The sequence below is a fragment of the Sturnus vulgaris genome, chromosome 1 (assembly GCF_052056855.1).
Source record: "Sturnus vulgaris isolate bStuVul1 chromosome 1, bStuVul1.hap1, whole genome shotgun sequence".
In the NCBI taxonomy this organism is placed as follows: Eukaryota; Metazoa; Chordata; class Aves; order Passeriformes; family Sturnidae; genus Sturnus; species Sturnus vulgaris.
Window position 1 is genome coordinate 4,266,528 of NC_142243.1, and position 14,278 is coordinate 4,280,805.

Sequence of the window (14,278 nt, forward strand, 5' to 3'; positions counted from 1 at the left end):
GATCATGACCTAGTCTGGAAAGGACAAGCTGCTACACTTGATGCTACGTAGCCTCAGGGGAATGTGCAGTAACTGGTTACCCCAGTGCCTTATAAAATCCACTCTCAGGCTTTTCAAGGTTGCTATTAATAGAAGTTATAAACAGACATGGAACCATAACATGAGATTAGCTGTTGTTGTATCTGTTTCAGAGATAAACTCTCTGACAAGCAGTGAAACTGAAATGGAAACCAAGCCTCTACAGCTGTATTGGCAGGAATGCTGCAGCAGGATACTGGAGAACAGAGTGCTCACAATGGGTAACCAGATAAGGGCAAAGCCACCTTTTATCCTGTTCCACTCTTGTGCTCAAGTGAAACAGCACAACAATCAAAAGTGAAGCCCTGCTACTGTTGACATGTCCCATCTCTCATCGCTCACCAACATCAAAAGGTTGTAGCACCATGGAATGGTTTGAGCTGGAAGAGACCTTTAAAAGTCACCTAGTCCAACCCTTCTGCCATGGACAGGAGCATCTTCAACCCGATCAGATTGCTCAGAGCCCCATCCAACCTGACCTTGAATGTTTCCAGGGATGGGGCATCCACCACCTCTCTGTAGCATGAATATTGTCTAAGGCTGTAGATAAACAAGTAGCTGCAGTGCTTGAAGCTGCTGTTGCCTCCTAAATGGTTGGATTTTGGCCCTGTGCTATTGCTTCTGGAGTTTGAAAGATTCAGAGTAAGCCCTGATCTGGTCTAGGACAAATTATTTGGGCTAAGAAACTTAACCTGTTTCCTTCAGTCACCTGAGTTTGACTGAGAGCAAATGTTTCTGCCAGATGATTCCTGGTGGCAAATCCCCTCCAGCTCTAAGAAGTTGAGGAGCACCTTAAAATTTGGTTGCTTGCCAAAAAAAAAAGAAAAAGAGCAGGCTGCCTTGCAGAGGTGTAGCATTTGCAGTTAGGTAGAACTGGATATGTCACTTGTAGGTCACCTGGTGATGAGCCCTCAGAGCCTTCCAGCCGTGGGTCACTAACTGAATTCAACCCAGAACCGAAATTACAGCCAGGCATTTTAATTATATGTTTGCTTCCCTCTGGGTCAAACACTTTACAGGCATCATTTCTCCTGGGGGTGTCTGACATCTGGCACAGTCAGGCTTCATCTTAGTTGGGTTCCTTGGATTAGGAGTCTACAGAAATTTAGGATTAAACATATATTGCTAATGTTAGTAGAAAACCCATCCACCTTGTCTTCAGCACTAATTTAGCCCAAGGTAAGGAACGACATTTTCTATCGTGTGCATAGTAAAAATCCCAGGAGAATAACAAACTCACAAGAACTCATAATTTCCAATGTTACTTTTTCCCTAAAAATCTTTATTAGGGAGAAAGAAGAGAGACAATTTCTGTTACAGTACTTGAAAGCCAGTTTCATGACTCTTTCTCAGATTGACAGTAATACTGATTCCACCCAAACAACTCAGCCTGAAACAGACAACTCATAATGTTAAAGTTCAGGACAGTTACAGTTGACTGAAAAAGGGACTCAGAATGGAAATTGTTGTACAACTGCTAGATTATGAACTTGCTGCCAGATCTGGAGATAAAACTAAAAGCAGCCATTTCTTCTGATTGATTTGGTTCTCTCTTATCCTTCTGTGGAATGACAATAGTAACATCTAAATGATAGCACTGCTTGGAGTTCTTTCTTTTTTTTTTTTTTTTCCACAGGAGTAAATGCATTGTATTCAAAGGCACAAAATCCTCGGAATTCACAGCACTCAGTGAAACCAAAAGTGATCAAACAAGCACTAGTTTAATAAATTCTGATATGCACATATATTCCAACAGGGAATATGCTATGTTTTACTTGGGTAAAAGCAGAGTCCCAGCATACTTAATGCTCAACTGTTTTCTCATCAGAATCTCTTCTGTCATAACAAATAGGTCACTGTGTGGAAATCACAGCCACATTTTGAGTAGATTGAGTTAACTTTATGAATGCATTGTAAAATGGGAACTTCATAACTTCCTATTGACACTGTTTTACTGTTGCAATTTACCATCCTAATGGCACTATTTAGGAAACAATGACTGAGCTGCAATGAGATAATTAAGGAATAATGTCCATTACTTCAAAGTATACAAAGCAGTAAACAGCTGCCAAAAGTGATTAATAGCTGAGGTGAAGTTAAGACATTTAATCAATCTAATAAAGCATTTATTGCAAGAATATAGCCGCTTACACTAAGTATGAGACATTTATCTTATTGATACAAACTGCAGTATTTTCCTTTCTTTAGGATGTAGTATCAGGAGACCTTGATTGCTCTCCCATTAAAGTCAAGGATAAAACTCCCACTGTGAGCCCAGGGTCAAGACTTCACAGAGCTGATACCAATGAAAATAAATGCTTCCTTTTAATGTAGAACAGTTCTGCTAAAAACATCCCCCTTCCTCCCCCCATTATAAAACATCCTGTGGCATTGAGAGAGGGACACATTTTAGTAGCAAGGACAAATGTCAGAAGTCATGATGAAAACCTGGATCTCCTATTAGCTGGTGCTGCAATTCCCTGCTAAGTATTGTTTTGCCTGTACTTCCACCTCTGATCTGTGACAGGGAGATGAAACCATTCCCTTGTTCCATGGGATTATTCAGGATTTAGCTCATGTAGAACACAAAGAAACATAGACAGAAGATACTGTACACACTTCAGAGCGTTCCTAAAGTAAAACCGGAAAAGATACAACACGGATTGCTCTTGATTCTGTAACATCTATCTCATTACTGGCACAGGAATGGGAGTGGTGGGGATGGAAGAGGCTGATCCCATGCCCAGGGGAAGGGACCTGTTTCCGAGGTTACAGCTGTGCCGCCACGACAAGAACAGCTGTGCTTTCTCAGCTTCCATCCTGCTTCCCGCAGCCCTGCAAGAACATGGACTTTCTACAGCTCCTCCTGTGCTGTCAATATCCTGCTTTTTTGCTCTCCACCTTAGGCTGAAGGGGTGAGGGAACACGGGGAGAGACAGCCCCTCCTGGCACATCTTCTCACCCTACTTCCCCCTTAAATACCACCACAAACAGCAGTTCCCCCTCTAAACTGAAGCAAATACCAAATTCCTGGCGAAGATGAGCACACGGTGAGCTGTTGGGCTGGAGTTTTACCACATGAGTTGCAGAAACAATCTTACCAGCATTAAAATCACACCGACCACATTGGCTCGAGGTGAACACTGTATTTGTCAAGCCTTGCAAAACGTGCTTTCCATCAGACAAGATGTTTCTGTCTCCTCATCCCTGCATAGAAAAGAGGCATTGGAACGCATGTTCTCCCACCACACACTACAATTTCTCTTTCCCTGCAAAGAAGTGGAATGTGTTCTTAGTGCTGGCTGACTCCTGAACTTGCTCTGAAGCAATTCTTTTGTCTTAATGGTAGCAGGAAGCTTCTTTGGTTTTACCCAAATATAAATATTGATACAGAAACTCATACCAGATAATAACAGAGGTATGAATTTATTGTTTCAGCAAAAGCTCCTATGCAAATTAACCCTCAGATAATTAAAAATGCCTGCAGAGCCTGGGCGGGTAAAAGATCAAGCAGGGTTACAACATAACCAGCGCTGTGATAAAACTGCATAATAGCTCAGGAGCAGCAGCTCCCAGCCTTCACAGGCATCAGGGCTAATTCCACCAGCCAACATGTACCAACTCCTGCTCCTCTGAGCCCGATCCAGCCTGCGAGGGATTGTTTGCAAATGCAAGACTCTTGTCTGGAGCAGCCAAAGCCAAGGAGCAGGTTGGAACTTGCACCGTTGGATGCAATGCAAGCAGTGGCATCGCCTTCACTCCCCGTGCAAGTGTTTGTCATAAGAGTAGGACAGGAAAACCTAAAATACGAGTCCCAGAAACCTGCAATACAGGTATCTCTGCCTGTACTGCTCTGTAGGGAGTGTTAGTTTTGGAGAGAGAAAGCACAGGTAGATTTGGAATGACTTTTCCTACATTGAAAAAAAACGCAGTGATTTGAAGGCTCACAGCAAAATGTTTAAATCTGTTAACTGCAGGAATGAAACAAGGCCCCCAAGCTGTTAAGTCATTTTCTCCAGAAACTGGACATGGCACTGCTGCAGAGCAGAAATTCCTCAAGGCTGGGTCCATAGCCTTCTTTCACAGTGAGGAAGAGCTGCAACAGAAACAGCTGCTTAAATTGCTGGAATCAAGCACAAAAATTTCTGTAACCCATCTTGGCAGCTGAAAGGAATCACAGAATCCCAGAATGGCTGGTGTAGGAAGGGACCTTGAAGGTTCCAACCCCCTGCCACGGGCAGGGACACTTTCCACTATCCCAGGTTACTCCAAGTCCCATTCAACCTGGCCTTGGACACTGCCAGGGATGGGGAGTCAATGCCATGGTTTTGTTGCTGTTAGGTAAAACCATTCATAAATAAATTTATAGATATTTTGTTAATGCACATGGTCAGTGGTTTCTGTTTTTAGTGCAAAAAGAAGATAGCTGTAACCATTATTACTAAAATTCATGTTGCCTGGGTCTATGCTGGCTACAGAAGGCTTTTCCTCATTTATTTAATTAATTATAAAATTATACCTATCTTTAGTGTAGTAGGGTTACAACAGAGGCTTGAATATACATTATATTTTTTTTTCTAGGAGGCAAAGAAGGTTATAATTCCTTATTTATGTTAAATACACCACCATTCTTTTTAAAAGGTTTTCTCCTGGTTTTACACTCTGGCAGCTCCAAAGAAGAGCCATTATTTGGGGTGGGTTTCCCCACGTACTTTCCCCACCATCAGTCCCAAGGTCCTGGGTAATGCAGGTACCGAGGAGGGTGGGAGCCGGACAGGTGCACCACAGTTTATATCCTCATGCACCAGCAAACAGCAGCGTTGGGAATTCCTGGAGAGCCAGACATGCCTTTTAGGAAAAAGACAGAAGGTATTTGCCGTGAGAGAAGCAGCCAAGGCTGCCATCAGTACCTTCGCTGACCAAGAGGGACACGGAGCTCCTGAGGTGGGTCCAGCAGAGCCTACAAGGAGAATTAACAGACTGGGGCATCTCTCCTATGAGGAAGAGCGGAGGGAGCTGGGGCTGCTCAGCCTTGAGAGGATTCACAAAGAAGGAACCTCACCAATGTGAGCATCTGCAGGGAGGGCTCAGAGCACGGACCAGGCTCTGCTCTGTGGGGCCCAGCTATGGCACCAGAGGAACGGACAGGATCTGACCCCAAGAAGATCCCCTGGACATGAGGCAGAACTTCTCCTGCAGTGACCGAGCCCTGAACAGATTGTCCAGAGAGGGTGTGGAGTCTCCCTGCCTGGGGATATTCAGAACCAGACACCATCCTGTGCCATGTGCTCTGGATGGCTCTGCTGGAGCAGGAACGTGGGACCAGATGACCACCGTGGTCACTTCCAAATGGAGCCATTCTGTGATTTGAGCTACACACTTGCTTCTGAAAAATACACCTTAAAAAGACCTGTAAAGACACTTTACTCCACACATCTTCTAATGGGACGGTTTATACCTGTTCATGAATGCATTAACACTCAGGTCCAGAAGAGGGAACAGAGCTGGGGAAGGCTCTGGAGCCCCAGGTGAGGCTGAAGGAGTTGGAAAGGGGCTCAGCCTGGAGAAAAGGAGGCTCAGGGGGGACCTTGTGGCTCTGCACAACTCCCTGACAGGAGGGGACAGCCGGGGGTGTCTGGGCTCTGCTCCCAGGGAACAGGGACAGGAGGAGAGAGAACGGCCTCGCATTGTGCCAGCGAGGTTCAGGTGGGACATTAGGAAAGATTCCTTCACAGAAAAGTTGATTAGACACTGGAGATTAGAAATAGGACGCCCCGGTGAGGTGGTGGAATCACAGTCTCTAGAGGTGTATAAGGAAAGCCCGCACGGGGCACTCAGTAGCTGACAGAGCGGCGGTGGCCCACAGGTCGAACTCGCTGATCGCACAGCTCTGTCCCCACCCAAACAATCCCGACTCCGTGATTTATTTTTTCCCGCGCAGCCCGAGACGGGAAATGGCGGCCGGGCCCCCTGGCGCCCTCACGGCTCCCCGGCCCCGCCCTCCGCCTTAAGCCACGCCCCCTCCCCGCCCATGCCACGCCCCCGCTGTGCTGTACTGCGCGCGGAGCCCGCGCCCCGCCCTTCCCCGCCCTCCGCCTTAAGCCGCGCCCCCTCCCTCCTCCGCCGCGCCCCCGCTGTGCTCGGAGCCCGCGCCCCGCCCCGCCCCGCCCCGCCCCGCCCCGCCCCGCCCCGCCCCGCCCCGCCCCGTTGTTTACCGCGCACCGCCGGGCGCTGCCGCTCCCGCCCCTCGCTCCGGACCCGGCGCGGGGCGGGCCGGGCGCGCTCACGGGCTCGGGGCGCGGCGGCGGTAGCGGCGGCGGCAGCGGCGGGCGGGTTGTGGCGCAGCGCGGGGAGCGGCTCGGCCCCTTTCCCCTCCCTTCCTCCCCTCGCGCCGCGCTTCCCTCCGCGACCCGGGAACGGGGGGGAGGAGGAGGTGGAGGGGGCGGCCCGGCGTCGCTCCGCCGAGCGCTGCCCGCGGGAGGAAGGGGGCGCGGGGATGAGATAAGCGCGGGGGCGGGCGGCGGGGGGGGGTATGTAGGGGCGGCTCAGGTGGATGCGGGGGGCGGCGTGAGGCCGCGGGGGGAGGCGCGGAGCGGAGGGACGGGGGCTCTTCCCCCGCCTCGGGAGGCGGCGGGGGCTCGGGGGGAAGCGCTCGGCGGGCTTCCCGGAAGGGTGAATTGGATTAATTCTCTTTTTTTTTTTTTTTTTTTTTTTTTAAGGGGGGGGGTTCGCGCTCCTTTCCCCCCCCCGCCCCCTCCGCCGTGCAGAATTGGCGCCGGTAGGAGGCCGCGGTGGCATCGCGCTTGAGGTCCTTCTCACCCCTTCCCCTCGGGTTTCGCTCCCGGAGGTGTTGCTTGTTGAGGTTTTGGTTGTTTTTGTTTTTTTTTCAATAGTTTTTATTTTTTTCTTCAAATACAAACCCGAGTCTTGATTTTTTTTTTTTTTTTGAAAAACAAACAAACAAACCCGCTCCCCCCCCCTTCCCCCCCACCACCCCCCTCCCGCACACAAGCCTGCCTCTGAGAGGGAAATAGCCAGGTGGAATCTCACTCTGTTTCCATGGACAACCCGTCCATTATCACCCAGGTGACTAACCCCAAAGAGGAGGAGATCCTGTCCTGCACTCAGGATAAAGGTGAGCTGCTTTCTATCTTTCTCCATGATTTTTTTTTTCCCCCCCCCCCTTCTGTTTAAAAATGCACGTAGTAACAACTCGCATTCTTCAGTGACCGTATAATCCTCTCTAGGCTGCTGGGAATAGAGGAGGGTTTGTTGGGTTTGGGCTGATTTTTTTTTTGTTGTTTTTGTGTGTTTTTTTTGTTTTGTTTTGTTTTGATTTTTTTTGTTGGATCAAGGTATTTGCATGACGGGTCTCTGCAACTGCTTGCTGAATACAGCTGAGAACTTGTTCAAAGTGTTTAAATACCGAATTTCATCGGTCATTAAAAAATAATACTCTTGTTCCCCGAGGTTTGAGGAGGTAACTTTATAAGGTGGTCACTGTGCAGTTAGTGCCCTGCTCCAGGGAAGGGATACCTGTGCTGGGTGTGTTGGAAGGTTTTGAAATATCCGCTGTACAGATTTTAAATTCTTTTACCCCTCTCTTTTTTATTCATTTATTTTTAAACCAGGTTTCTTTCCTGTATTCCTCCCCGCCTCCCATTTCAGAATCTGTGCAGCTTTCAGGTTTGTTGGAGGTCACTTGTGCTTCTCAGAAAGAGACAGGCTACTTGTAAAAGCAGGCTCTATTTAACTCCTTAGATAAAATAGTTGTTGCTTGTGTAAGGCATCACACTTGGATTGGGTTTTACTCCCAAATGAGATGAATCCAGCCTGGCCAAAGGAGCTGCATCCCTCAAAAGTCTGGATGTTGATGAGTGCCCTTAGCCTTGTTTGCTTTCGGAAGCTTGGAGCAGTCTTGGGGCTGTAAGTGGTTGTGTTCTTGTGTCTGATGGGTGAGCAGGAGGGTTCAAGTTGTGGGGGCTTGTTCACAGCTTTGGGAAGTGATTTGGACATCACTTTTATGCCTCGTTACAGGCAGTGCTGGTAAATAGGGGAGAAAGGGCAGAAATTAGAAATACAGAGTTACGTCTGTGTTTCTTGGTCTGTACGGTTAGATCTCTGAGCAGTTGTCTAAAATGGTAGATGGATAGATCTCCCCCTGGAATGGATGGATTTAGTGCCCAAAAAGCTTGCATTTTTGTGTGGTTCATCTTGGAAGTAGTGAGGGCTCCTGTGTTGTTGGAGAAGTTGCTCCCAGTTACTTTTGACTGTAAGGCCATATGTGAAATGTCTTCTTGTTTCACTGATGCTGACTGCAGAACTATGGAGGTAGAGTTAAAGAAAAAAAAGCCATCAGGTTTGGGGGGTATTTGAAGAAAAAATTACTTATTTTCGTCATAGGAGTGTTTATGTAACTCTTTAATTCCTTTTGCTCATGAGGTGGTACTTCCACCACAAGACCTGGTTTGGCTCAAGAGATTCCTGATGCTTTCCTCTGTTTTGGCAATGTGGAGCGTGGGGTATATACAGTAAATAAGGTGCTGTGCTCTGCCTGCTATGTCTCCTAAGACCTGATTTGGGGTAGACATATGTGATCCTGTGCTCAGATGTTGTGGTTTTAATGGCCTATATTATTGTATGTAATGGAAGGGCTTTGTTAATATCCGTAGCAGCTGCTTGAAATTTTAGTGTAAAAAAGCCAGTTGAGACAAGCAGAGGAAGATTTGACAGCTCGGAATAAAAGCATGCATCCACATCAAACAAGTGGCTTTGGAGTCCTCGGCAGAGCGAGTGAAAATATGCATCTAACTTGCATAACTCTGCAGTAACTTGCATAATGTGCATTGTGTTCTTGCTATTGGTTTGTCTTTGGCAGAAAATCATGATGGTCTTCGTTGCAGAGAAGGAGCTTTTCAGGCTTCGTGTTGGCTGGGCTGGGCTGGGGGAGAGGGGAAGGAGGGGAGCTGGAGTTGGAGATGAGGAAACTCCAGCGTCATCTTCAAGCAGGAGGTGAATTATCTGGGTTTTTTTTTTTTTTTTCGGCTTTTTGGGTGTGTTTTTTAAAAATGTGGTTACAGTGCATGCGTTGGATTGACGATGAGCTCTGGGCTAAGACTTCCAAATCACTTCAGAGCAACTTTTGCAGCAGGAGAACTGCGTGCCTGTCCGTCCTGGGCTCTGGAAGGAGAGTGCTGCTTGCTCCAACCTCTTCCACTACAGGTTTTCCCAGTGCTCGAGGTATGGAGCTTGTGGGAACCCCTTGCTCTACCTGCTTCCCTGGCGTGGCTGCACATCGTGTCACCCCATTTTTCTCTCCGATTTCTGAGCGGTTTTAGCAGAGCTTTTAGGTCTGAGAGAGAGGGAGAGAAAAGGAATCCAGATAAGGCTCTCCTAAGCAGGGAGGCTGGTGCTGAGTGAGTCTTTGCTGCTAATTCAGGTTGAGCTCGGTGTATTGGTACAAAATGGCTCACAAATACGTTAAGGCATAATGAATTAACTCTCTGTTTCGTGAAATCCAGAATCAGCTGAGCCAGAATTCTGGAATTTCGTGATACGGTGAAATACAGCAGCACTGTGCTGTGTGAGCCAAGGCTGTCCAGTTTAATGAAAAGCTGGGGTTTTTTTCCTCCGAGTTTAGCATTTGGCTGCAGAAGTAAATTCCAGGGTACTAAGTGGCATGTGGTGGCTTTGGGAATCGGGGTTTTCTTAGGGTTGTTGAGACCTTGTGTTGGTGTTTGTTGTGGAAAAGAAAAATAATTTATTTTCTTCTTGTTAAGCTGGAGAGAGGCAGTTCCAGAGTAACTGAGCAGCTGCTAAATAATGCATGTGTATACCTTTAAGGTTTTGATTTTTTTCCCAAGATTTTTTTAAAGCTTTTAATCAGATGTGAGACCAGCATTTAGCTTGATTTATTTTTTTAAAATGTATTTATGCTTTAAAAGGAATTCGATGTGCAGTATAGGCTTTTGCCAGATCTCTCCTGTGCGAGGGAGGCAAGAAACAGAGCTGGTTCTCTGGTCCTGGGGCAGTTATGTTTTTAGGTAAATACCGTGTTTTACAAATTAAAATGCTTAAGTATTTTCTTGCTATTCCAGGTGTATTAAAAAATAGCTTTTGAGACAAGTGAAGCTGTGGCATCTTGTTAAGGGAGAGCTTACAAACAGTAAGAAGGATTTGTTAATGTTTATTTTTTTAAGAAATAGCAAAAAATTTTGAAGGTGGAAAAAAACAGGTCTTGGTATGCGAACCATTCCCTAATATGTTGCCACATGGTGGTGCACTGGATTTAGTTGTCTGTCAAAATGAAAGCTGAGCATGGAAGGTTTGCTACAATCATATTTTATTATCATTATTATTATTATTCTAATGTTCTCAAATGCCTGTGATGTTGCTGCTGCTGGAGGATTTTGGTCCCTATCTATGTTGTTAAATTAGTTCTGGGAAATAGAAACTTAGGTTCTCCCAACTGGAAGTGATACGTAGGTGCCTGGAAATAATTGGAATACTAAATTCACGAAGAATTCAATTCCCTGTTAGTTTTTTAAGTAACAGAAATAGTAGTTCTTTGCAAAAATATTTTATGTTGTGGTCATCTGGCACTTGTGGAAATTTGGAACATTTACAAACTTGAAGCTAAAATGGAGACCTAAGTATGTGAAAAGAGGTTTGTTTTATCAGGGGTAAATGCAAGCAACTAAAAAAATATAAATAAAAAGTACGAAGAAAAGCTGAAAGTCTGGATCTCTGTAAATCAGTACAGATAAAATGTACCAGTTATTTTGTTTTTAATTTTTATTAATTCATGTTACTCACAGACCTCTAGTGTAAAATCTATATGGCTGAATGTGTAGAAAACTGAGCAGTGCTGACAGAGCTGCTCTGAGTGTCACGTTGAGAGCGTGGTCACGGATGGGCAACAGGCATTCAGTCCAAAGAAATTACTTTCCCGTTTTTACCTGCCTGCATTAATTTGATCCTCATAAATGATGCAAATTCCTGGCTGTTTCCAAGTGCCAAGTTAAATAGTGGTGAAAAACAGTCCAGTCCTTCAGGTACCTCCTTCAGGCTGTGGTGTTTTGTTTTCTGTCTTTGGATACATCTTTCCTGACTTCTGTAAAATTTGCCTGTCAGCTGAGTGTCTGTTTTCAGTTATTTAGAGTAACAGAATGTTTTAGTGTCCCTACAGATGTGAATTGTCCTCTGCAATAAATTGCACGAAAAAGGTTTGCAGTGGTACCTGAACCATTCGAGTTTTTTTTTTAAATCACAGGGCGAGTCCCTGAGGATGTTTTCACAAACTTTTTTGCCTTCTTTTCTTTCAAACAGAGTTGGAAAAAACAGCAATGAGAGCGATACTCATTATAATTTTAAATAAGGAGTTCTGAAGATCTCAAGTTAAAAGCCAAAATAAGTGCCTTTAATTCTGTCTTCAATAAAAAAAATGTTTTGAATATAGCTGAAAATACTTTGAATGTACTTTTTTTGCCATTACATCACCAGGATTCAGAGTACTCAAACACTTGAACATATGTTAATGATCCTGAGACATTGTCTCAACAGATTTTTATAATATTGACTACAGAATTTTAACGCATTTAAAGGGAGGGGGGGAAAAAAAGTGTGTGGAAACCACTCTAGCAGTCCACTGGAATGTGAGTTGCTCACAGAGGGTAAAATTTTAAATCATTAACTAATGACATAGTTGTTATATGAAACCAGAGTAACCATACAGTAGGTTTTATGTTCCAGGGAGACTGTAGTAACCTGTAGTAACCCAAGATTTGATTTAGGGTCGCAGTTAACAGGCAGAAGTGCACTGGCAGATGGGGATGATAATTTGCCTGAATATCATATATTGAGTCATTCTGTAACCTGCAGTGTGATCATTTCTTCACTGGGCTTGTTCTCACTTTGAATTCATACTGGTTTTAATGCAGTGATTTAACTAAAGTGTTCAGAAGTTTAACGTGCCTTTAAAAAAAAAAAAAAAAAAAGAGAAACCCAACAAAGTTGACCTACATTTTGTTAATTCAGTATTCAGAAATGCAAATAGCATTTTCTGACATAATCAGTAAAATGCGGCGTGATCGATGCCACGCTTCAGCTTTCAGAGTTTAAGCTGAACGTTCCAAATAAGCCTCTGGATAACGGGTCCGTTTTTGTTTCTTTAAAGGGATAAAAACTGAAATGATGAGAAGGCAAAAGGCCAAGGGAAATGAAACTCCCTGATTTGGTCACTGTTGTGAAGGATTTTCCTGTTGCCCTCATAGATAGGTTTGACTGTGGGAAGCTTGTTTTCCCATCATGAAACGCATGATTTATGAGTTTGACTGTCATGTAAAAGTTACTGTTCTGACATGAAAATGGTTGCAAATTAGATCTATCCCACAGTTTTTATACGTGTGTCAAATCTTAGTTATTCCCTCTGTAAGCAACTGCACTTTTGTTATCTACTGAATTTTGAGTTGTTTGCAATGACCACCGTTGGTCAGGATTACATTTTCAATTAAAAATCCAGTTTCAGGCAATCCTGGATATGGAAAAGATAACTTAGGGGTTTAATTTGTCCATTACTCATGCCCAGCCAACAGAGATTTAGACAATAGTATTATCTCTTGTGGACAGAAAAACTTCAAATACTTTCTTTAAAAGAAAAAGGAATAGAGAAAGCAAGGACAGGTCTAATTATCTACATTCTTCCACAGGTTTTGCTCACTGTGTGAATCTATAAGGGAAAATGTGGCTCATCCCTCTTTCTCCTCCCTGCCTGGGGGATATATCTGCCAGGGAGAGCAGCGAGGAATGTGGGTATATGTAGGACTAGGAAGGAGCAGAGTAATAAATCCTGCCTTTTGAAGCTGGTGATAGAACAGGGAATAATTTTGGTGTTTAGGATGGGCTCCCAACCTGCCCTGACCACTCCTGGGCAGAGGGTGCTCCCCTGATGAAATCCGAAGGTCTCTGCCCACCCATTTGGATGGTTTTGTGTTGTCCCCTTGTCCCTGCTCAGGATTATTTCCAGAAAGGGATGGAATCTTCCAAGCTGAAACAGGAGAAGGGCTGATAAAACCGTAACGGGCCGAGCCTGTTCAGATGTTTATAAAGACCACATCTGGATTGCTGGTGAGGATTGTAAACCACCCCTTGCCTCTCAGTAGTGGAAACCTGGCTGGAAAAACCTCCCAGAAACATTCAGCAGCATCTCCTGAGTCTCCATGAGTCGGTTCTAGAGGATGATCCTGCTCTGAGCTGCATTTCCAGTGCTCAGCTCAAACAGGGTGACATCTCACTGGGCTTGAATTATTTGCTGAACTCCCAGAGCTGTAGGCAGGCACAGAGGGGGGGAAAAAAAAAGCCTTTTGTGCTTTAATGTCATCACAGACACTTTCAGGAGTTTCACATTGGAAATGTTAATCTTCTATAAATTCTGCTTTTGCTGGAGTTTGGGGGGAGCTTGTTTTATTTTTGCTTTGAGAGGTTGAGGCATAAAATGGACATGGATGGGATGAATATGGAAAGCATAAGTAGCATCTAAATAGATCTGAGTGAAAATATGTTCCACGTGATCTGCTGTGGTATAATTTTGGCCTTTTTTTGTATTTCTGGAATGTTTGCTGTAAGACAAGAAAAAAATTCCAAGAGTCTTATACAGTCCAGTCCTTTCAGTGCCAGCTGCTGCTGTGTAACACAGACACTAGCAGTAAAAATATCAACTTTAACCAAATGAGCAGAGAAAGTCCTGCTCTGAAGCTTGTAGGCTTTTTTCAGCTGTTATCAAAATGATCACTTGCAAAGTGCCACTTCTTGTTTTCTTTGTGTAAGATAATAAAGTATGATTTGTAAAAAAAAGAACCCAATTATTAGAAGTGATTGGCTGCACTAGAAGCGAGAATTCTATTATCTAGAAAATTTATGGCTAGTTAAAGCTGAATAAATACATGATAGACTTGGATTTCTAAGGGTGTCAGGGGGTTTGAAATGGGATTTTTTTTCTTTATTTGTTTTTTCAAGAAACTGTTAGTCTCTTCTGAATGTTTATTGATATATTTAAAGCCTGACAGATGGATAAATAAGATTCTTCAGGACCTATTTTGTACAGAGGAGCAGCCTCAGATAATGCATCCGTTATTTGATGCATCTGATCTGTCAAAATCTAATGTGTATGTAACTTTTAAAATGTTTCTAAAATATCAGGACA

The 14,278-nt window shown here is 44.5% G+C and overlaps 1 protein-coding gene and 1 long non-coding RNA gene across 4 annotated transcripts in view; one reads left to right on the top strand and one right to left on the bottom strand.

Annotated features, from left to right (window-relative positions):
* Positions 1–1,327: 1,327 nt before the first annotated feature.
* LOC148225055 (uncharacterized) lies at positions 1,328–6,067 on the bottom strand. The gene is made up of 2 exons (XR_015798974.1): positions 2,734–6,067; positions 1,328–2,082 (listed from the first exon to the last, which is right to left on the bottom strand). It is a non-coding gene; the product is annotated as an uncharacterized LOC148225055 (long non-coding RNA).
* A 978-nt stretch (positions 6,068–7,045) lies between these two features.
* Positions 7,046–14,278, top strand: part of CTDSPL (CTD small phosphatase like) — a 76,036-nt gene continuing 68,803 nt past the window's right edge. For all 3 annotated transcript variants that reach the window (XM_014873666.2, XM_014873667.2, XM_014873668.2), the window contains exon 1: positions 7,046–7,213. In XM_014873666.2, the coding sequence (XP_014729152.1) occupies positions 7,138–7,213 (76 nt within the window). In that variant the 5' untranslated portion in view covers positions 7,046–7,137. The remainder of the gene's footprint in view (positions 7,214–14,278) is intronic.